We start from the raw sequence: 21,432 nt of genomic DNA, 5'->3' as shown, positions 1-21,432 counted from the left end.
CTTCAATATTCATTTTCTGCTATAAGCAATGTTTTGAAGCCAATATTCATCTCATGGCATTGTATGGATGAAATGAAATTCTGTTTGCATTTGGCATGATGTTATTCTGTATTAGTAGAAACTGATATCTATACACATAGACGGATACAGTTGTTGTTTCGAAATGAACTGGGGCAGCCCTTGGAGAAGGAAGCGGTGCAACCATGTCAGATGATGAGGATGAACTCCAAATGGATTTCTCTTTGGACCAATCGGGAGGCGAAGACCTGACCTCGCTGCTTCCCACAGAGCCGGAGTGAACTTTAAGGCAAGAACTCAAAATTGAGGTAAAAGCCTAAACCAGGTGAAATTTTCTATGTTATTATGAAGCATGTGAGAAAGATCTCTTCTCTTAGTCTCTAACATCATCTTTCCAAGATTATGTGCATCACTTCAATCATCAATCACAATAAACACAAGATTCTCCCCTTTGTGTCTCTGTTTTTTTCAACTAATCTTATTTATACTATCTAATGATCCACAACTAGAAATATGGAACATGATCAACTTCTGCTATACCACAGTTACAAGAAAAGTTCTTTCTTTTCGACCTCTTCATTCTTATTCCCCACTTTTTAGGATGAGGAAATCCAGACCACCTATCCCGAGATGCCACGTGTAAGCTGTCTGCCAAGATTTCTTTGATACTTTTCACCAAGGGATGGGTCCTTCAATCCCCACCCTTTTAATGCACTTTTTCCAGCCAACAATGAAGGGAAAAATAAACCCAAAGAATGGAAGAGAAGCAGCCACATACTCCTCAAAAAATGTTGACTTGTACTATCACCATACAATCTACAACAATTATCTCTAAAATATGTTCTTGTTACATAAGCTGTACAAAAAAAATATATATGTGGTGTAAATTGAATCTCACTCCACATCTTAGTATGCAGAAAAGTTCCTCTTATCCATAGATATGAATATTATATGCTATATCCATTTCTTGCATGCATTATATAGTGAGTGATCATATCTAGACATTAGCCCATCAATCAAAGCTTGGTTTCTCTCATCATCAACAACAACTGCCATGGACCTTGTTTCTCCAATCAGAGGCAGGATTTCCACATTCAAAAGGTGCAGCAGCACCTTTGAATCTAGAAAGTCTAATGCCTCATTCTCTGTAGCATGTATGTTCTTAATCTTATTCTCCCTCCCCATTTTCTTGTCCTTCAAATTCAAGAAGCTAATAAAGTTGCAATCTTTGGTGGTAAAAATTTAAAAAACAGGTTGCATGCTGGGTCCAGCCCAATACGAAGAAGGCCCGTCTGTCAGAACAGACTGGCGAGCCTTCCGTGCCAGGCTGGTGGCCCGGGAGCAAGCTCCACCCGTGGAGGAGCGGAGAGGAGACGACAAATGGGCCCACGGCATCTACGAGCCGGAGAGAGGCTGCCTGCTGATCGCCACAAAGAAGCTGGACGGCGTCCACATCTTCGAGCGGACGGTGATCATGCTGCTGTCGACGGGCCCTGAGGGCCCGACGACAGGGCTTATACTGAACCGGCCGTCGCTGATGTCGATCAAGGAGATGCAGCCTTTGGTGCCGGGCCCGGTGTTCTTCGGGGGCCCGGTGGAGGAGGATGTGTTCCTGGTGAGCCCGCGCGGGGAGGGGGTGCTGGAGAAGGTGGTGGAGGGGGTGTACTACGGGACGAAGGGGAGCGTGGGGTGCGCGGCGGAGATGGTGGAGAGGAAGGTGGTGGAGGCGGAGGAGCTCAGGTTCTTCCATGGCTACTGCGCTTGGGAGAGGGAGCAGCTCAGCGATGAGATTCGGGCCGGGTATTGGGCTGTCGCGGCCTGCAGTCCTAGTGTCATTCAGCAGGCTACTGTTGGGCTTTGGGAGGAGATTTCGGGCCTCATGGGCCCGACCAAAGTTTGGTGAGTAATGTTACATGTATAATCGGTGAAGGTCATTGTTGTATATAGGTGATTAATTACTTATATATTTTGGTTTACACATGTTGGAAATTGATTAGCGTATTGGAATGACTGAATTATAGATGGTCGCCTCAAAAAAATTATTTTGAAGGACATAGAAATTAAGAAGTAATTATTTGGGCTGAATTTTTAAAAATAAATTTCCACCAACACTGAGCTTTTTTCACAAACTTGACATTTAATATAATCCACACGGGCACAGTGATGACATACACTAACTACTTATGACACATTAAATTGTAGGCGAAAAGTATTGATAGCTGCGGTTAGGTGATGTCCATGTCTCCGATTACTTTCTCCATTTCTAAAACTTTGAAAACGATACAAATTATAATGTAAATTTGTTAAAAGTAAGAAATAGGAAGAAAAGAAATGGACAAAATAAGATATAGGAAGACAAAAAAAATAGTGGAATTAGCACTAATGGATTATGGAAACGAACTAAAAGGGGAAAAAGTTTTATATTTTAGAAAGAAAAAAAAAGTTCACCTAAATCCTCTATTTTAGTTGAGTCTATTTTCCATCATGAAAATCGACGAATGAGCTTGCTGACAGTTAGGGATGGGAATATGGATATCGGGTATTGGGTTTACCCGTACCCAACCGGATACCCGCCGAGTATTGGATACCCAATATTCAATTTTATGGGATTGGGTATGAGATTGGATATTGAAATTTAAAATAAATCGGGTATTGGGTTACCCGAATGGGTATTGGGTATTACCCGAATATCCAATTTATTATTTAAAGAATTTTTTAAATTAGGTTTAGCCATTTTGAGCTTCAAGAGTTGGGCTAATTTATTTATTAATTACTACAACTTACTAAGTTAACTTTCTCTAAACTTATATAAATAAGTAAATATTTCTTACTTACTCTAGGTCATGATTTCTCCAAACTCTCACCTCGCTTCATCCTTTGGAAAAATTATTTTGACTTTTGAATTACAATATTAGTTGAGTCTAGAGTATAATTAAATGTGTAACTTTTATTATTCTACTTACATATTGCGTAACCAATCCCCATAAATATAATGGTATACGTTAAAATAAAAGTGACACGTTTTTTTTGCAGTTTTATACTACTACAAAATAAATGCAACAATAAAAATATTAGTCAATTTAAATATTTCTATATTTATATTAGTATATAAAATTTGAATTTTTTGATTAGTAATTAACACATGTAAAGAGTTGGGTATTTGGGTACCCGATACGTCGGGTATAGATACCCGGGGCGGGTATTGGAATACCCGAAAATATATTGGGTCGAGTTTTGGATAGACATTTAGATAATTTTCGGGTTTAAGTACCCAGTTTTTTGGATCAAGTATCAACAAATACCCGTATTCCCACCCCTACTTACAGTAATCGACTTCGTTGCTAGTTCATAGTCAATCTTTGCCCTTGTCTCGCTCCATTGTTCCCTCTTGCTCAAAGGCACATGGGTCATCCTTCCCTCAACTCTAAATATGCCTAATTTATCGCATTTCACTATCTAAAACACAATGAAATCACAAAATGTACGAATAGAGCTTGTTAAAGTTCTAAAAATCTTGTCTCGCATCGAATTAGTAATGATTCTAGCTCATTCATACGATTAATAAATAACCCATTAATATTTCCAGCTTCGACTTCAAACACATGAGAAGTTCGATGTGTCATTACGGCCTACCCGCGAGGGGAAGGTTAAAACTATTAAAATATTGTCGACCATTGACTTGATGATGATTTTATCTCATTTATATAAGAATGGACAACCATATCTTCTTTTAAGGGGTGAGCGACCATTTCTAATAGAGCCGACAAGAGGCTGCTTTCCCTAACTCAATTTCTGAAAAATTGAGTGTACTTTTTCAATTTCAATTTCAATATGAACAGAGTTGTTTTGTAGCAATTTCAAGTTTATATCACCACTTGTTTTAATTTCGTCGTTTTTGCTTTTTTCACATTTAATTAATTTTAAAGTACGTATTAGTTTGGTGAATATCAGTCATGGCGCTATTATTATTTCACATCAATTCTCATGTGTTTGAAGTCGAAGCTGGAAATATTAATGGGTTATTTATTAATCGTATGAATGAAGCTGGGCATTATTAATTGTTGTTACTCAAGGTAGTTGAGATAAAAATCCCTAAATCTCCAAGATTTATTTCCCTATAAAGTAGTAGCAAAAAAGATGCCTTACATCACCATAACTCCAATATCATTGTGACATATATACAAATAATAACACATGCTTCTTTAATAATGATATGGTATTTCATATCTGTTTTACCAAGCATTTCTAAATATATTTTTAGATAAATCACACATCTAACATTTTTTAAATTTTGAGCTCCATCAATTGGTTCATAAATTTACAAAACCATTACATATTCTTTAAATTTTCAATATAATAAAAGAAATGTCACTTAATTAAAACACACTCTTTTATTAAAATACTTACAACGATATTTAAATATACACTATACCAATTAAAACCATTCAACTGCCTCTTTAAAGGAAGATAAATAAATACTTAACGACACCCACATTGAAAATTTAAAAATAAAAAGAATCTTTTTTATAGTTGAAAAAGTTAAGATAATCCAATTATTTGTCTTACTGTCATCCTAGTGGATCTGGATTAATGCTTGTTTCGATGTGATTGTTTAATCTCTACATGTCATGTTATTAAAGAAAGTTAAGTGATATGATTGACTAATTTAAAGTAATAAACACGCATTAACCATTATTTATTTCAATTTTAAATTCAAATTTGAAAAGAAATTAAAATCCATGATAATACTATCTGATTTTCAGGTCGTTGCACAAAAAGTATGTGTCAATCTAAGGAAAACCAATTACCCACGCTCTCCATCCGCGCGTGTATCACTCACCGGCGCGAGTGAAGCTGCAACCACTTTTCGCTGCGGAGATAACTCTCAATCGCGCTTCCCGCGCGTGGGAGAGACATGACGAACTTAGATGAGATCAGTTAGATGCTTTTGTTGTTGCAAGTTAAATCATTGTCTCATTCAGTCATAATTTTATTTCAAGATTACATCTTTTTTTCAAAAAAGAATGGATTTTTAGAAAAATTACTAAGCTCATTACTCTCCTATTCCCAAATCAAATGATGAAAGGTTAAAAAAAGAAATGATAAAATATTAGTATCTGATTTTGGAGTAATAAAAAAATGTGTAGCTGAAAAGACAAGGAAGGTGGGAGAATCTGGAAATCTGAAATAAATGTCCCATGCCTTTCAGGCCTTCCTAAAAACCAAGAAAATCAGCAATAACAATATTTCATTCCCTTTAGATATGAGTAAACATTTTTTATTTCATTATCTCATCTCCAAACTGTACTACTAGTATTTATCGAATCTCTCATATGTACATGGAATGATTGACTCCAGAGGCCAGGATGTGTGTGTGTGTGTGTGTGTGTGAGAGAGAGAGAGAGAGAGAGAGAGGAGAGTACTACATAGAACAATAAGGTGTGATTCCACCACATGTTGACAAATTCAAGTCATTGTTCTTGCAAACAACACTTTTTCATGTTTGTGTCTGTGCAGGGGGAAAGATCTTATCTTGGATCTCCCTCTCTCTCACACTCACTCTTGTGCTGTTGTCTGTGGTGAATGATAGAGGATTTAGTTTGTGGGTGCTGTGATCTTTTTCTTTTCTTTTGAAGGTTCACCAAAGATTCCATCTTTGGACATGGGGTCCTTAAATTCTTGTCCTTTTTAGTGCAGAGAAATTCCATCTTGTGAGAGTGAATTTATCTCTGTAGCTTTCCTTCAACTGCTTTATTTCTGGATAAAATTTTGACTCTCTGGATTTTGGAAATCTCAGAAAAGGATCCAGAGTTTGAGAGGTAATTCTCATAATTTCTTTTGTGATCTTCACTTTCTTAGATTTTTTTAAAAATTTAATCTTAGTTCAGCTTTTAATACTTTGCTTTTTTTGTCTGAAGATACTCACAGTTTTCTTGCATCCTTGTGTTCTATATACATTTATGTTTTGAGAATTTGTGGTTCAATTCTTGCTATAGTGTTGTGAGTATTTTCTTCTTACCATGATTATAGTCAACCCACAATGGTTACACCACTGAGATTTTTTATGGTTTGAATGCATAATCCAGAAAAGTTGAATAAGCATTTCTGAATTCTGGGTATTGTGAAATTTGATGCTTGAATTCATTATGGCAAGTGAATGTTTTTCCTTTCCTTTTTTTGGGCTAAATATAGCATGGCTTTTTGGTTTAATTTAAGAGAATTTTAGAAAGAAAACATTCTTGGAATATTCTGAATTAGGTTGTTTACAGTGTAATTAGGCAAAGCTTATTAACTGTTTGCAACAATCATTCTTCTTTTCCCTGCATTTGAGGTGTCCATGTTTACTCTTTTTCAATTGTACAAATTGGATGTTTAGTTATTGTGGATGCTTTGTTGTTCCAAATGTGTTACTTGTATCAGCTAGTCCGAGTCGTGCTTTCGTTAAAAGTAGCTCATGTTGATTCAGGAATGGGAACGAAGATACAAGCTATTCCGTTTCTTCGGGAAAAACATCACTCTGTGATTGACCTTGATGCAAGCACAAGCAATGCAATGAGGTCTTCGTATAATGAAATCGGGATGCTGCAAAATGGCAAGAATCCAGAGTCAATATCGTCTTATGACATACAGAAAGTGAAGCAGACGATTCTCGAGCATGAATCTGTTTTCAGAAACCAGGTACTGATCATCTTAATCCTGAATCTATGGAATGTATGAAATGTTATCTCATTGTGTTTTGGTGTTTGGTTGTTCAGCTCAGGGAACTTCACCGCCTTTATGGAAGGCAACGGGAGCTGATGACCGAGATCAAAAGGAGAGGTACGAACAAAACTGATGTTATGGAAGAAAAGTTTCGGTCGAGCTATCTGCTCTCTCCTTTCCCCACTGAAAACACAAAGAGATCATGGAATCCCTCGAATAACACCATTTTTCAAGGTGGAACATATAGCCTCGGATTTCAAGAAAGATTTTCTAAGTTTCCCGTTGTTGAGAAAAGGAACCATCTGGCAGCATGTGATGGAGATGATAGACTCTATCTTCATGGCGTTCAGACATCTCAACATGGGCCCGATGCTTTGTCATTTAGTTTGTACAACAGAAATGGTTATCATCCAGGAGACGAAAGGATAACCAACCCAAGATATGGAGTTTCTGATAGGCTCGCGCTGTCAAGGGCAGAAATATCCGAGAATCCTTGTTCCAACCTCAATCTTGTCACGAAAGATTTCTTCCACGATGATAGAACGAGTAAGGAAGGTTCACTGAGCATTCATGGATTGAGGAAGGAGAGGAGTGGACCTGATTACTATGCTGGTAAGCCTATATAAATCGCATTCATATTCACATATCTAATTTGAAGAGAATTAATACTTTCTTGTGAGCATTTCTAATGACAGTTTTGCTGTTTTTAGTGCTGTTTATACTTGTATTGTTCGTCTGCATACAGAAAAATAGGTCGTTTACTAGTTCTCGTGTTATAAGTTTGCATGCTTGCTCCACTACTAACCATTGTTGTAAAAACAAGAAATAGGCATTTCTAGTACTCATCATCTTCTCTTATGTTGTGCTCATTTCAGTTAATTCTCCAGAGAAATGGAGAATCGACAAACGTTCTCTGTTGGGAGAGCTCGGTTCTGGAAAGTCAGTGGCGTTTCCTCAATCACTTTTGGCTGAGCCAAGAAAAGAATTCTCAAATAGTGCATCACTCTCTCGGAAAAAGAAGAAGATTTTTGGAGTCGAAATTTCTGAAGGAAACGATGATGCATTTGATTCTGTGCCTAACATGTCGAGTAATTTGGATCACTGCGTTCCCACCTCGTTGATTGCTGATTCTTTCGTGCAAAACTTTAGCCTTCATGGAGAAAATTGGAATGAGGGAAACCATGAAAGGTCAAAGGCAGAGTCAAAAGGTGGAACGTGGCTGCAGAAGGCGACGAACACGGCTGCAGGAGGCGAACAGAAGCCACGAGAGGCGATTCCTCAACTTCCTGGTCTTGCAGATTGTGAAAGAAACCAGGACAACAATCCGAAAGGATCATTGCCATGGTTTCTTAGAGATTCCAAAGTAAGTACTGACCTCAACGACAAGGCGAAGGGTTGCTATTTCATGAATCTTGACTCGTTGCAGAGCCATTCCCACAAGTTCTTCGCCAAAGTTGAAAAGCCCGATGATGCGTTGCAGACTTCAAAACAGGAAAAGGAAGTCAAGGGTGAAAATCTGAGGCATTGCATCGACTTAAACATGTCGTTGGACGAGGAGGGTGCACCGTCTGCACCCTCTCTCCCGTGTGCTATTGTGAAAATAGCAGCGACAGAGATTGACTTGGAGGCACCGGCAGCTCTTGAATCCGAGATGGATGCACTTGATTCAAGCGAAAGCGATAAATTTGCAGCAGAGGCCATGATTGCCATCTCATCATCTGTGGATGAAAAACTGGTTGATGAATCCTTCTCTAGTCTGAAATGGTTTGCACAAGTGGTTTCTTCCGAACACGTTGCAGCGAATCAGAGTCGAACCGGACAGGTTGAGGAATCAATACCCGATGGCATGGATCACTTCGAATTCATGACACTAAAGCTGGAAGACTCCAAGGAGGAGTACCCTCACTATGAGCCATTCGTGTTGCAAGCTCCGAGTGATGATGACACGGGAGCTTCTCTAACCAGAAGGACTCGGAGAGGGCAGTCGAGAAGGGGGAGGCAACGGAGAGACTTTCAGAGGGACATCCTCCCCGGTCTAGTCACACTGTCTCGGCTTCAAGTGACCGAGGATTTTCAGGCGTTTGATGAGTTGCTGAAGGCCGGGGGCACCACCAGGCAGTCGCACTCCACGAGGAACGGGAAGGGGAGGAAGCGTTTGGCTTCATCTCCGAGAGTGAAAACACCTTGCTCGAGACAAGCAGAGCAGCCGGTGTGCCAGATTGAGGAGAGGAGTTTAGCCGGATGGGGAAAGAAGACGCGACGTCTGCCTAGGCAGCGATGTCCTAATGCGTTCCTCTCTTTCCCGGTGAAATGTTGACGAGGGCGGTCGGTCGGTCTATCGATGAGCTCGCCCTTGTGCCTAACTTTGGTACCAATTTGTGTACATAGAGAGATATAGAGGTAAAAATATTGTTCTGGTGTTGGCCATTGCTTTGGTAAGAGAAGAAACACTTCATTGTTGATTTAATGTTTACTTATCACAACATTGATGACAATGTAAACCATTTTTTATGATAAGTGTTCTTGGTCTTTATATATTCCCCATCCTTATTTACAAAGTAAACATTTTTTTCATGATAGGTGTAAATGGCCGCTTTTGTCTAGTTATTTGGAGCGTTTATCCGAAAATATCTTATTATTAGGTAGTTACTATTTAGTACTCATTGTTTCATTTTTAGGATTAAAATGTCCTGGAAAAAGAATTCGTCAATAGTAATATGGACGTGAACGCCGAAATTACATATCAATTACCTAAATTACACGTTGATTATCAGCCAAAATTACAAGTTGTTTACTTAGTTGACAACTTGACATACATGATATTTTATTCCTAAAATTGAAACGAGAGGTACTAAATGGTAATTACATAAACGGTGTAACATTTCGAATGGATACTCGAAATGATGCGACAAAATCGACCATTTATCCTATATAAAAAATTTAGAACAGTTAACATCAGTGATAGTTTTAGACTGTAAAACTTGTCTATATATACACCTTTCAATGTAGTTTGATTCATTTCTATCATAATTATGAATCTATTTTCCTATGTGCCAACAAAATCTTGGAAAATTTTGAAATCTTTGATTTCATCAAAATCACCAATTTCATGCTTGCATAACTCAACTGCTGAAACTCTACCTGAATATTTTGCTTCTTGTTTGGAAATATGTCCAGATATCAGTTTTCTAAAGAAACTGCATGCTTGCGTGATCACACATGGCCTCGAACGCAACATATTTCTGGGCTCGAAGCTTTTCAATTCACTTGCAAAGTTCAATCTTTTGGCAGAATCTAAATGGGTTTTCAACACCATCATCAATAACAATCTCTCCCTCTGGAATTCAATTGTTGTTGGCTATTTTAGAGCCGATCAATTTAGTGAAGTTTTAGGGATTTACTTGAAATTGAGGCGGAAAGGAATTGGAATTCACAGTTCGGCGATCACTTTCGCGCTAAAAAGTTGCGGTGATTTGGGGGCTTCTGCGTTTGGCAGGAATCTTCACGCCGACGCCGTTAGAATCGGGTTGAGTTCGGATCGATTTGTGGGTTCGTCGTTGATTGAGTTCTATACTAATTGCGATAGAATTGGGGAAGCAGCTAAGGTGTTTGATGAAATAGCTGAGAGAGATGTGGTTGTTTATACTTCTTTGATAACAGCATACTGTAAAGCTGGAGATCATCGCGCTAATGAGGCGTTCCGTGTTGCAGCTGAGATGCAGATGAATGGATTCGAGCCTAACAGAGTGACGTTGGTGAGCTTGATGCGTTGCGCATCTCAGTTACGAGCTCTCAATGAGGGAAGATCGATTCATGGGTATGCAGTTAGAAGAGGACTTGGACTTGGTTGTGCAGATGAAGTTTTTGAAACGAGCTTGATCGATACGTATGTGAAATGTGGTGATCCGAACGCTGGCGCCATTGTTTTCGACAAGATGAGCAGGAAGACTACTGGTTCAAGAAATGCGTTGATGGCTGGTTATCTGAAGTTGGGAGAGCCGTTGGAAGCTTTCGCAATTTTTGTAGAAATGGTTGGTGAATCCGAGCTTGATTTGATTGCTTTAGCAAATGGACTATTGAGTTGTGCTGAGTTAGGATATTTGCTTATAGGAAAGGCTATACATTGTCATGTAATTCGAGAGGGAGTTGTTCTTGATGTTGTTGGTGAAACAGCCTTGATTGATATGTATTCCAAATGCAAGAACTTATCTGCAGCAGTAAATGTTTTTTACAGATCAGAAGCTAAGGATGCAGCTATGTTGAATGTGATGATATCTGGCTATCTTCACAATGGATGTGTATACAGAGCCATTGAGACGTTTCGTGGAATGTTTGCAACGCGTGTTAGACCAAACACGGGGACAATTATCAGCGTCCTTTCTGCACTGTCCGATATGGAGGATGTACGGACAGGGAGGTGCATCCATGGCTTCGCGTTCAGGCAAGGTTTGGAAGCAAATACGGACATAGCAAACCAGTTCATTAACATGTACACCAAATGTGGCCTCATGGAATGCGCTAGGCGAGTCTTTGATAGGATCAGGATCAAGGATCGGGTTTCATGGACATCGTTGATGACAGGTTTGGTGAGCCATGGCCAAGCTGATGCAGCAATGTCATTGTTTCGGCTTATGCAGAAACAAAGTTTGCAACTTGATGCTATCACATATACATGTCTGGTTCAGGCACTGAATCAACTCGGATCGTTGATGCTAGTCAGAGAAGTACACGGACGTGTGTATCGAGAATCTCTAGAGAGCGATACGACATTGATGAATTCCCTCATTACCACCTACAGCAAGCAGGGGAAGCTCAAAATGGGAAGCACTCTGTTCAAGCTAATGGATGAGAAGCATTTGTCATCTTGGAACACTATGATAGCTGCATATGGTATGCACGGTGACTTTGTTCAAGCCCTCAAGCTGTTTTACAAAATGAGACGAGAAAAGATCGCCCTCGATGGAGTCACGTTCAAGTCAATACTCTCCGCCTGCAGCCACACCGGCCTTATAGAGGAGGGCTTCCATATTTTCAGCTCCATGGAGAGGGATCATGGGATCACTCCATCTAATGAGCACTATGGCTGTTTGGTGGATTTGCTGTGTCGAGCAGGGAAGCTCGAGGAAGCTTACGATATTCTTGAGCATGCCCCATCAAGACGGAGTGCTTCAACTCTAGGCTCTCTGCTTGCTGCTTGTAGAATTCATGGGAACTCGGATATGGGTGAGAGAGTGGGAAGGTTGCTGCTGGAGATTGAGCCGGGGAACCCGAGCGCCTACTGCTCGTTGTCGAATCTATATGCTGGAGAAGGAAGATGGGATGAAGTAGCTGATATTGGGGATGTTGCCAAGAGAAGAGGTCTGAGGAGGACTACAGGATACAGCCTTATTGATATTAACTGATCTTCAATTATTTGAGTTTTGAACCATATGCAAACAAGGCATTTCTATTGATTTAAATCAGAATCAGAATTCTTATTTGTTTATAGCATTTTGAAATTTGCAGATTCCATTCTTTGTCCTTGTAATAACAAAATTTAAATATATTAGTGTTAAAATTAGTGTGATTGTAACTTATAATACAAAGAACTTTAAGTTCAATCTATTACTGCTTTGCTTGAAAATTTGTGTAAAAATAGAGGTCCTACCGGGAGTCGAACCCAGGTCGCTGGATTCAAAGTCCAGAGTGCTAACCACTACACCATAGAACCCAATGTTGTTAAATTAAGTAGATAATTAAATATAAAATTCAGTAATAGTATGAAAGAGTGAAATAAAATGGAGAATAACATAGATTAAGTGTTTTAAAGTTTAATCAACTCAATTGTAATGGGACAGTTCAAAAAGAAATAGACAGGACGAGTACGACTCAATATTAATGGGGCAAAGAGAGGGCATATATTTATGTAACACTATGAATTATTAGAACACATAGATCAAAGTCTTGATCAAAAAGGTAAATTAATCTATAATATTAATATATGCTGCATGCGTTCCATAAAAATAAACTATTTTTGTATTTTTGAATTATTCTATAAAAATAGCAATTTCATGACTTATCCACCGATCTTCTATGACCATCGTGATGTCATTCATCCATCGGCCCGTTTTTCAATGATGTGATTCTTCGTAATTTGTTTGAAGAACAACAAAGAATTCTACAAAGAATTGGCGGAATATGGATAAGGGATGGATGAATGATGATACAATGGTTATGGAAGATCCGTTGATAAGCGGTGATGGTGGAATGTATAACGCCACAAAAGACTTTTTAGTCCAACAATGATGATTTTATATGGACAAAGTAAATTATAATTAAAAGAAAAGAAAATAACTTAAACTTTAGGAAAGAATATCAAAGTCAATTAATATTGATATAATAAAAGGTTTTTCTATAAATTCAAATTAAATAAGAAAGCAATTTAATTTTAGAAACCCTAGCCATAGAAGAAAAAGGAAATCAAGCTAATTAATATTGACTATGTATGCATCACTAAAATCAAAATTATAGATAACCGCGACTGCGACCGGTCACCATACCTCTCTCCACACTCACAACCTCGCCCTGTTTGTTGCACTGCAACGGTTGCAGAATCATTGCGAATGCTTTAATAATAAAAGCAACAACCACGGTTATATCATCTCTTTTCCCGCCAATGCCACCCCGCCTGCGCCTGGGTCCTAACTCGGCCGCCACCGCGGCGAACGGGGTCTTAGCGCTTTGGCACGTAGATTTCAAGTACGCCGCCCTGGCCAATTCACACGCCACCATCTCCGGCTCCAACCCCTCCGAGAGGCACCGGTCCACGACGGCCTCCACCTCCCCGGGAAACAAATTGTCGAACAACCCGTCCGTGGCGGCGACCACGACGTCGCCGCCCTCGACCTCCACCGCCATCTCATCCGCCAACTCCGGCCCCGAAATCACCCTCCTCTCAAGCTTATAAGGCGTGTTGAAACTCCACAGCTGCACCGGCGACCGGAAAATTATCTTTCCTCCCCTGATCACCATGAAGCCGCTGTCGCCGACGTTCGCCGCCCGGAGGCGGTTTCCGGCGAGCGAGAGGATGCAGGCGGTGCTCGATCCGGCCGCCTTCGTCCGCGAGAAGGCGGCCGCGATCACGGATTTGGGGTCGACGGCGGCGGGGGCGAAGCCCTTGACGGATTGCTCGGCGTTCCTCATGAGCTCGCGCGCGTACTCGCCGGCATCGACTCCTTTTTTTGCCCAGCTGCCGACGCCGTCGGCGACGCCGATGATCTGCGCCGTCTGGTTGAAAAAGTGGGCGTCTTCGCCGGCGGGCTTCGGCGGTGTTCTTGTTTTTGGTATATAGGAAGAGCCGGCGATCATTGAGAATTCCTCCCACATTGCACGTCAAATTTGGTGATTCAATTTCTTTAAACCTAGAATTATATAGTCATTTTTGGATGTATAGGTTAAAATTTCGTTGATTGCAAGTTTGGATCGTAGGAAATCTATGTGGATATGTATACTCCCCAAATTATTAGGATTTAGGAAATCTTTTTGGATATGTAATACTCCACAAATTATTATTATTTGATGTTAGTATAGTTTATTTATCTCAATTAAGGGCAGGCCGATTAAGCCAAAGATAATAAACTTCAATTTTGGAGAATTTTTTTTAACTATTTTTCTGCAGCAATTCAGCAACATGACTCATAAATATTTTTTCACAAAACGTAACGTCCCTAACCAATAATGAAAAAATCAAAGGTAATTCATATAGTCATATGACTGCCCCACGTAAATATATACTGCTTTTAAAAAAGTGTCATTTAATTTCCATAACAAAATTTTCAATAAACTAATTGTAACTTTAGTTATATCTACTAATTTATTTGCATTGCATGACTTTTTCCTAAATCGTAGTATTTCACAAAATATAATTTCAAATTGTATACCCTTTAAATTCACGTGAACTCGATACTTCAAAGAATAGTAGTATTTTTTTACATTTTATCTTTTCTTTTGAATTGAATACTTTTAATTTAATACTAGTATGCTTTTGATAACGAGACAGAGATTTATATTCAAATTCATGTGTTAATCATGTATACAGTTTTAGCAAAAATTAAAATGTGCCTAGTTAATTATAGCTTGAAGTTTGAGCATATTATTAGCCCAATAAAGAAATTAATAACTTGTGAATCGACGAAAATTAGTGAAGATTCGTAGATAACAAGATTTGATCATATAATCCCTTCCAAAAATGAAACTCAAATATATAATCCAATGACTATTTTATCAGGAATTATAATCTTGATAATCCAAATTCTCATAAATCATAAGTTCTAGAAATCAAAATCTCAAAAATTATAATTTCATGAGAATTTTGAGAATTACAGTAGTATTACTATTATTGATAACTCTACTTTTCGGCACGTGTTTGAGGAAAATTATAGTAATAAATAGTTAAAACTCTCTTACTTTACTTTCTCTCCGCGTTAACTATTTATTCGTAAAACAACAACCAAAAATAAATCATTCACTTGAGGTGGGTGGGATGGAGGGAGTATTAAATAAACAAAGCCTAAATTGAATGATGTGAATAGATGCGACTGCCGAGTGCTCTACTAATAAACGCAACAACAACGGTTATATCATCTATTTTCCCGCCACGGCCAAACTGCTTACATCCGGCCTTGGCCGCAGCCACGGAAAACGGGGTCTCGATGTCGCGGCGCTCAGATTTCTCGTGCGCCACCTCGGCCAATTCACGCGCCACCATCCGCGGCTCCACCCCCTCCGAGAGGCACCGCCCCACGACGGCCTCCACGTCCTCGGGGAACATATTGTCGAACAACCCGTCCGTGGCGGCGACCACCACGTCGCCGCTCTGGACCTCCACCGCCATCTCCTCCGCCTGCCCCGGCCCCTCTCTCAGCCTCCCGTCGAGCTGATAAGGCGCGTTGAACTTCCACACCTGCGCCGGCGACCGGAAAATCATACTTCCTCTCCTGATCACCATGAAGCCGCTGTCGCCGACGTTCGCCGCCCGGATGCGGTTTCCGGCGAGCGAGAGGATGCAGGCGGTGCTCGATCCGGCCGCCTTCGTCCGCGAGAAGGCGGCCGCGATCACGGATTTGGGGTCGACGGCGGCGGGGGCGGAGCGGAGGACCGAGAACTCGGCGTTCCTCATGAGCTCTCGCGCGTACTTGCCGGCGTCGACTCCTTTTCTCGCCCAGCTGCCGACGCCGTCGGCGACGCCGATGACCTGCGCCGTCTGGTTGAAAAAGTGGGCGTCTTCGCCGGCGGGCTTCGGCGGTGTTCTTATTTTTGGTATGTAGGAAGAGCCGGCGATCATTGAGAGTTCCTCTGGCATTGTTCGTCAAATTTGGTGATTCAAATTCTTTCAACCTTGAATTATAATTTTTGGATACATATGTTTATAATGTACTCATAGATTTCGTCGATTGGAAGTCGGAGTAGGCAATATATTTGGTAAATTGGATATGTACAAATCAAATTTCCCTAGATACCTTTTTTTTATATAATTTAGGAATTCTTTACATACTTAGATTATTTCCCTTTTGCATCAAATTTAAGAAGTATATTTATTACTCCTATAAGTTTAATCGATACAATGAAATTAAATTTAATTAGAAACATAGGAAGAAAGGACTTACCCCTAACTAGAATCTAATTTTGATGGATGAAATAAGATTACTTTTCTATTATATATATTCACTCTTACCATTGGTTGACCAAAAGTAATCTTTTATATAATCCTACTATTTTCTACTCCTTTTTATCATTTTGGCTTTGTTTCACAAAAATATTTTACTTCTATTTTTGGTAAATTATTTTCTTTTATGAAGTAAACTTCGTTCTTCACAAAAAATACTTAAATCACATTTTCTTTTGATCTTTCATAATTTGATAATTTATTAATTTTATATTGAAACTCCTACTATCCCCGAAGTCCTTAACTTTTGGAGACATAAAGAGTACTTATGATAAATTTCTAATTAAATATACTAACATTAATCACATTTTTTCACTTTATTACTCTATTACTTTATTAATTTTGCTTCAAAAGTAATAAAATCTTCTGGTCCCCCATATTAATTTTGTGCATGCATTAGTTAGTACAAGTTTAGGCATAGCACAGTCCCAGCTAACTACTTCACTGCCGTTTGCCTAAATCAATTACACAACTAATACGACTTCTCATATTGACACAACAACACCCGAAAAAGAGTTAAGAAAAATGGCGGAAATCAACGTCAAACCATACGACGTCGTTATCTTGGGCGCCTCCGGTTTCACCGGCAAATACGTAGTCCGAGAAGCCCTCAAATTCCTCAACACTCCCGACTCTCCCCTCAAGTCCCTCGCCTTAGCGGGCCGAAGCCCATCTCGGCTTTCCCATGCCCTGCAATGGGCCGGCGGCCCGAAGCAGGCGCAGGGGATCCCACTCCTCTGCGCCGACACTTCGGACCCCGACTCCCTCGACCGTCTCGCCTCTCAGGCGAGGATCGTGCTGAACTGCGTGGGACCCTATCGGCTCCACGGGCAGCCCGAAGTGGCGGCGTGCGTGGAGTCGGGGTGCGACTACTTGGACATCTGCGGCGAGCTGGAGTTCATGGAGAGGATGGAGGCGACCTACCATGACGAGGCGGTGAAGAATGGGTCGCTGTTGGTGTCTGCCTGTGGGTTTGACACGGTAGCGGCGGAGATGGGGATGCTGTTCCACTCTAGTTACTGGGCCGGGGCCTCGGCGCCGAGCCGGGTTGAGGCGTATCTGAGCTTGGAGTCCGATAGGAGGATCGGTGCGAACTACGCGACGTATGAATCGGCGGTGCTTGGGGTGGCTAACGCCGATAAACTGGCAGAGCTGCGGCGGTCCAGCCGAAGAAGGCCCCTTCCCAAGGTAATTTAAATTATTTTTTATAAAAAAATATACTCCATCTGCCTTGTAAAAGTCAATAAATGTATGTGACCAAATTTTGTACAATCAAAAACTGATTTAATTAAAATATATGGACGCAGATATAGTACATAGAACGTGCATAATATTGTGGTCATATATTAATAATTTGTGTATAATTTTTTTACTTTTTCGGAATCATAAAATATAATTAATGCATACTTTTACTAAAAAGGAAATGACTTCACTATTATGGAACGTATTAAAATGATAAAATGATTCTACTACTATGGAACGAAGGAGTAGAAGATATTGAAATACATAGTTGTTACTGGAGAATTAGTCTGTATCCACTATTTTTTTGAGATAGACTAAAACAAAAATAAAAAATGTTTTTATAAGACAAAAAGAATATTAAATTAAAAACGAAAATAAACGATACGTGTAGTTTTCTATATATATATCAAGTGTAACATGTAAATTTAGACCATTAAATAAATTTAGCTTTATTATGATATGTGTAGTTTTCTATATATATCAAGTGTAACATGTAAATTTAGACAACCAAATAAATTTTTTGATAGCGAATATCGCCTTCAAACTAAAATTGCCACAAAGTTAGTTTATTAGTTATGGAATGTGTATGGACAATCACCAATGTATGAGAATTAAATGTTATGGAGTTTTAGATGGTCCAAAATTGACATAAAATTATCACGTACTTAGAACTTGATTTAAAACTAGTTTTAGACTTTGAATTTGTTTTTGAAAAGCAATGTATATTCTTCAATCAATAACCATAATCTTAAAATTCATAATTGGCTTTAACAATTTTTTATAGATAGTAGTAATTATTAGTAGTAGTTAGTAGGAGTATGATTTATTTTATTATGTTCTAATTATATTTTTACATTTCAATTATTGTTATATCCATATATCTATATTTTTTAATTAAATTATTTCAAATATACAAATTACTACAATTTGCAAAAATATACTACTAGTAATTGGGTGAAAAAATATGTAGATCGCACAAGTGTTACGTAATGTTAAAGTCTTATAATATTTTCACATAGAACTGTTATTAGCCCAAATACTCCCGGCCAAATTTTAAATTTGAATATCAACTCCAAAATTTGTCAAAAAGTTATTAAACTTTTAATATAATAGAGATTTATTAACCCAATAAAGAAATTAAGAATTAATGAATATTCATAGAGAAAGATGATCAAAGTATAACTAATATTAAGGGCTCGTTTGATCAAAACGATCTAGTTCACTATACGAGCATTTTAGTTCACAATATGAATTTGAAAACAAGGAGTTAACTAAAACACTATTATAGTGAAGTATTTACTCCATGAAGGATTTAGTTCACTGTAATGGCGTTTTGGTTCACTTCTTCTTATAGTGAACTATATCGCTCTTATAGTGAACTAAATTCGTGTTCTCTAGTTATATATTTAATTAGTGGTTTCCCTAGATCAATACGCTATTAATAGATAGTAAGAATTGATCATATAATCCCTTCAGAAATTGAAAATCAAACACTCGGTATTTACATTCTTGATAATCCAAATTCAAGAATTATAACTTCTAGAAATCATAATCTTAAAAACTATAATTCCAGAAATCAAAATTTTAGCAATTATTTTTCTAGATGACTTTACTTTCACAGGAGTATCAAATAAAAAAGACCTAAATTTAAAAACTTGGATAGTCGCAACCACCCACCTAGCCAGGTTGGTGGCCGCGTTCACCACACCTCTCTGCACACTTACAACCCCACCCTGTTTGCGGCACTGCAAAGGCGGCTGTGTTGCGAGTGCTCTAATAATATACGCAACAACAACGGTTATATCATCTCTTTTCCCTCCAAGGGAAGCCCACTTAGATCTGGCCTTGGCCGCTTCCACGGCAAACGGGCTCTCGATGTCGCGGCGCTCAGATTTCACGTGCGCGGCCGTGGCCAATTCACGCGCCATCATCGGCGGTAACATCCCCTCCGAGAGGCACCGCTCCACGGTGGCCTCCACCTCTTCGGGAAACAGATTGTCGAACATCCCGTCAGTGGCGGCCACCACGACGTCGCCGCTCTCGACCTCCACTGCCATCTCCTCCGCCGCCTGCGGCCCCCCTCTCACCCTCCTCTCGAGCTGATAAGGCGCGTTGAACCCCCACACCTGCGCCGGCGACCGGAAAATTATACTTCCTCTCCTGATCACCATGAAGCCGCTGTCGCCGACGTTCGCCGCCCGGAGGCGGTTTCCGGCCAGCGAGATTATGCAGGCGGTGCTCGATCCGGCCGCCTTCGTCCTCGAGAAGGCGGCCGCGATGACGGATTTGGGGTCGACGTCGGCGGGGGCGGAGCCGTTAACGGAGCGCTCCGCATTCCTCATGAGCTCCCGCGCGTACTCGCCAGCGTCGACTCCTTTTCTCGCCCAGCCACCAACGCCATCGGCGACGCCGATAACCTGCGCCGTCTGGTCGATAAAGTGGGCATCCTCGCCGGCGGGATTCGGCGGTTTTCTTGTTTTTGGTATATAGGAAGAAGCGGCGATCATTGTGAATTCCTCTGACATTGCACGTCAAATTTGGTGATTCTAATTCTTTCAACTTAGAATTATGATTTGTGTATATACTGTATATGGTAGTATCTGATTTCGTCGATTCTATTTACAAATCAAATCACTTATATAGAAAACTCTTTTTATATCTTAGGAATTCTTTATTTTCCTTTTCCCAGTAGAAGTACTAATCAGTTAAGAGCATATCCAATAGCGGCTAGCCCATCGGCTAGCCGATTCGCGTTGCTGGCCGGTTGGCTAGCCGAACCATTGGAATCGGCCAACGCAATTTCGGCGAGAGAATAGGCGAGCGCACGCCGATTTGCGAGCGCTGGCCGCCATTGTGGCGTGCCGATCGGCGAGCGATCGAGCCAGCGCTATTTTTTATTTTTTATTTTTGAAAAACTATATAAACGCGATTTTAGTTTCATTTTCATTTGCACCACTTGTTTTAACGAGTTTTCTCTCTCTAAATTTCTGTACAAGAGCAACATCGAGCGATGAGTAACGCGAGTGGTAGCAGTGGTGGTAGTGGAGATCCGTTGTCCACTGCGAGAGAAGTGATTGATCGGGATCACGTAGCTGCACATCAACGACTATATGACGACTACTTCGCTCCGGACCCGCGGTTTCCCGCAAACATGTTCGGGCGGCGTTTTAGAATGCGCAGGGGAGTTGTTTATGCGTATCGTTGACGCTTGGAGCGTCGATATCTGTATTTCGCTCAGGCACGATGCGGCTGGCAGACCCGGCCACACCCATATTCAAAAGTGCACGGCGGCAATCGGGCAGTTGGCCTACGGAGGCGCGACGGACATATGGGATGAGTACCTCCACATCGGTGAGTCGGCTGCCCTGGAATATCTGATGTATTTCTGTCAGTGCGTGATTGCAATTTTCCGTGATTAGTACCTTCGAAGCCCTACTCCCCAAGATTGTCGGGGATCTGATGCAAATGCACGGGGAGCAGCATGGGTTCCCCGGGATGTTAGGCAGGATAGATTGTATGCATTGGGAGTGGAAGAACTGTCCGACTGCCTGGAAGAGGGTCTACACGACCGACTACAAGGGAAAGAATCCCACGATGATCCTCGAGGCCGTAGCCGATTACCGCGCGTGGATCTGGCATGCGTATTTTGGGGTAGCCGGGTCCAACAACGACCTCAACGTCCTCAACTCGTTCGCCCCTCTTCAACGAGCAAGTGTCGGGGCATCGGTCCGGCCGTCTCATTTGTGGCCAATGGCAACCGGCATGAT

General features: G+C 40.4%; 7 protein-coding genes and 1 non-coding gene across 9 annotated transcripts; 4 read left to right on the top strand and 4 right to left on the bottom strand.

The window, feature by feature from the left end:
- The first annotated feature begins 94 nt into the window (after nt 1–94).
- On the top strand, nt 95–1,998 carry LOC125205135 (UPF0301 protein Plut_0637-like). 2 transcript variants are annotated; one of them, XM_048103951.1, is made up of 2 exons: nt 95–326; nt 1,272–1,998. In XM_048103951.1, exon 2 carries the CDS (start codon nt 1,277–1,279, stop codon nt 1,919–1,921), a length of 645 nt encoding a protein of 214 aa, XP_047959908.1. In that variant the 5' UTR covers nt 95–326; nt 1,272–1,276; the 3' UTR covers nt 1,922–1,998. The 2 variants fall into 2 exon arrangements, with proteins under 2 accessions (XP_047959908.1, XP_047959907.1); XM_048103950.1 differs by lacking the exon at nt 95–326 and adding an exon at nt 446–1,172.
- Nucleotides 1,999–5,229: 3,231 nt separating this feature from the next.
- LOC125205122 lies at nt 5,230–9,237 on the top strand. The gene is made up of 5 exons (XM_048103938.1): nt 5,230–5,457; nt 5,711–5,837; nt 6,485–6,696; nt 6,774–7,332; nt 7,596–9,237. Exons 3-5 carry the CDS (start codon nt 6,487–6,489, stop codon nt 9,035–9,037), a joined length of 2,211 nt encoding a protein of 736 aa, XP_047959895.1. The 5' UTR covers nt 5,230–5,457; nt 5,711–5,837; nt 6,485–6,486; the 3' UTR covers nt 9,038–9,237.
- Nucleotides 9,238–9,724: 487 nt separating this feature from the next.
- Nucleotides 9,725–12,226, top strand: LOC125205120 (pentatricopeptide repeat-containing protein At4g21300-like). Its single transcript, XM_048103935.1, has one exon. It carries the CDS (start codon nt 9,753–9,755, stop codon nt 12,120–12,122), a length of 2,370 nt encoding a protein of 789 aa, XP_047959892.1. The 5' UTR covers nt 9,725–9,752; the 3' UTR covers nt 12,123–12,226.
- A 132-nt stretch (nt 12,227–12,358) lies between these two features.
- On the bottom strand, nt 12,359–12,430 carry TRNAQ-UUG. The gene has a single exon. It is a non-coding gene; the product is annotated as a tRNA-Gln (tRNA).
- Nucleotides 12,431–13,224: 794 nt separating this feature from the next.
- LOC125206870 (probable protein phosphatase 2C 55) lies at nt 13,225–14,085 on the bottom strand. The gene has a single exon (XM_048106084.1). It carries the CDS (start codon nt 14,083–14,085, stop codon nt 13,225–13,227), a length of 861 nt encoding a protein of 286 aa, XP_047962041.1.
- Nucleotides 14,086–15,268: 1,183 nt separating this feature from the next.
- On the bottom strand, nt 15,269–16,060 carry LOC125206868 (probable protein phosphatase 2C 55). Its single transcript, XM_048106083.1, has one exon. The coding sequence runs from the start codon at nt 16,058–16,060 to the stop codon at nt 15,269–15,271; it is 792 nt and encodes a 263-aa protein (XP_047962040.1).
- An 874-nt stretch (nt 16,061–16,934) lies between these two features.
- LOC125206867 (probable mitochondrial saccharopine dehydrogenase-like oxidoreductase At5g39410) lies at nt 16,935–17,620 on the top strand. Its single transcript, XM_048106082.1, has one exon. The coding sequence runs from the start codon at nt 16,949–16,951 to the stop codon at nt 17,618–17,620; it is 672 nt and encodes a 223-aa protein (XP_047962039.1). The 5' UTR covers nt 16,935–16,948.
- A 1,599-nt stretch (nt 17,621–19,219) lies between these two features.
- On the bottom strand, nt 19,220–20,190 carry LOC125206866 (probable protein phosphatase 2C 55). The gene is made up of 2 exons (XM_048106081.1): nt 19,343–20,190; nt 19,220–19,226 (listed from the first exon to the last, which is right to left on the bottom strand). The coding sequence occupies exons 1-2, from the start codon at nt 20,188–20,190 to the stop codon at nt 19,220–19,222; spliced, it is 855 nt and encodes a 284-aa protein (XP_047962038.1).
- Nucleotides 20,191–21,432: the final 1,242 nt, after the last annotated feature.

Source organism: Salvia hispanica, chromosome 2 (assembly GCF_023119035.1).
Source record: "Salvia hispanica cultivar TCC Black 2014 chromosome 2, UniMelb_Shisp_WGS_1.0, whole genome shotgun sequence".
In the NCBI taxonomy this organism is placed as follows: domain Eukaryota; kingdom Viridiplantae; phylum Streptophyta; class Magnoliopsida; order Lamiales; family Lamiaceae; genus Salvia; species Salvia hispanica.
Note: the sequence above shows the minus strand (reverse complement) of the source record. Positions and strands in the feature narration are given on the sequence as shown.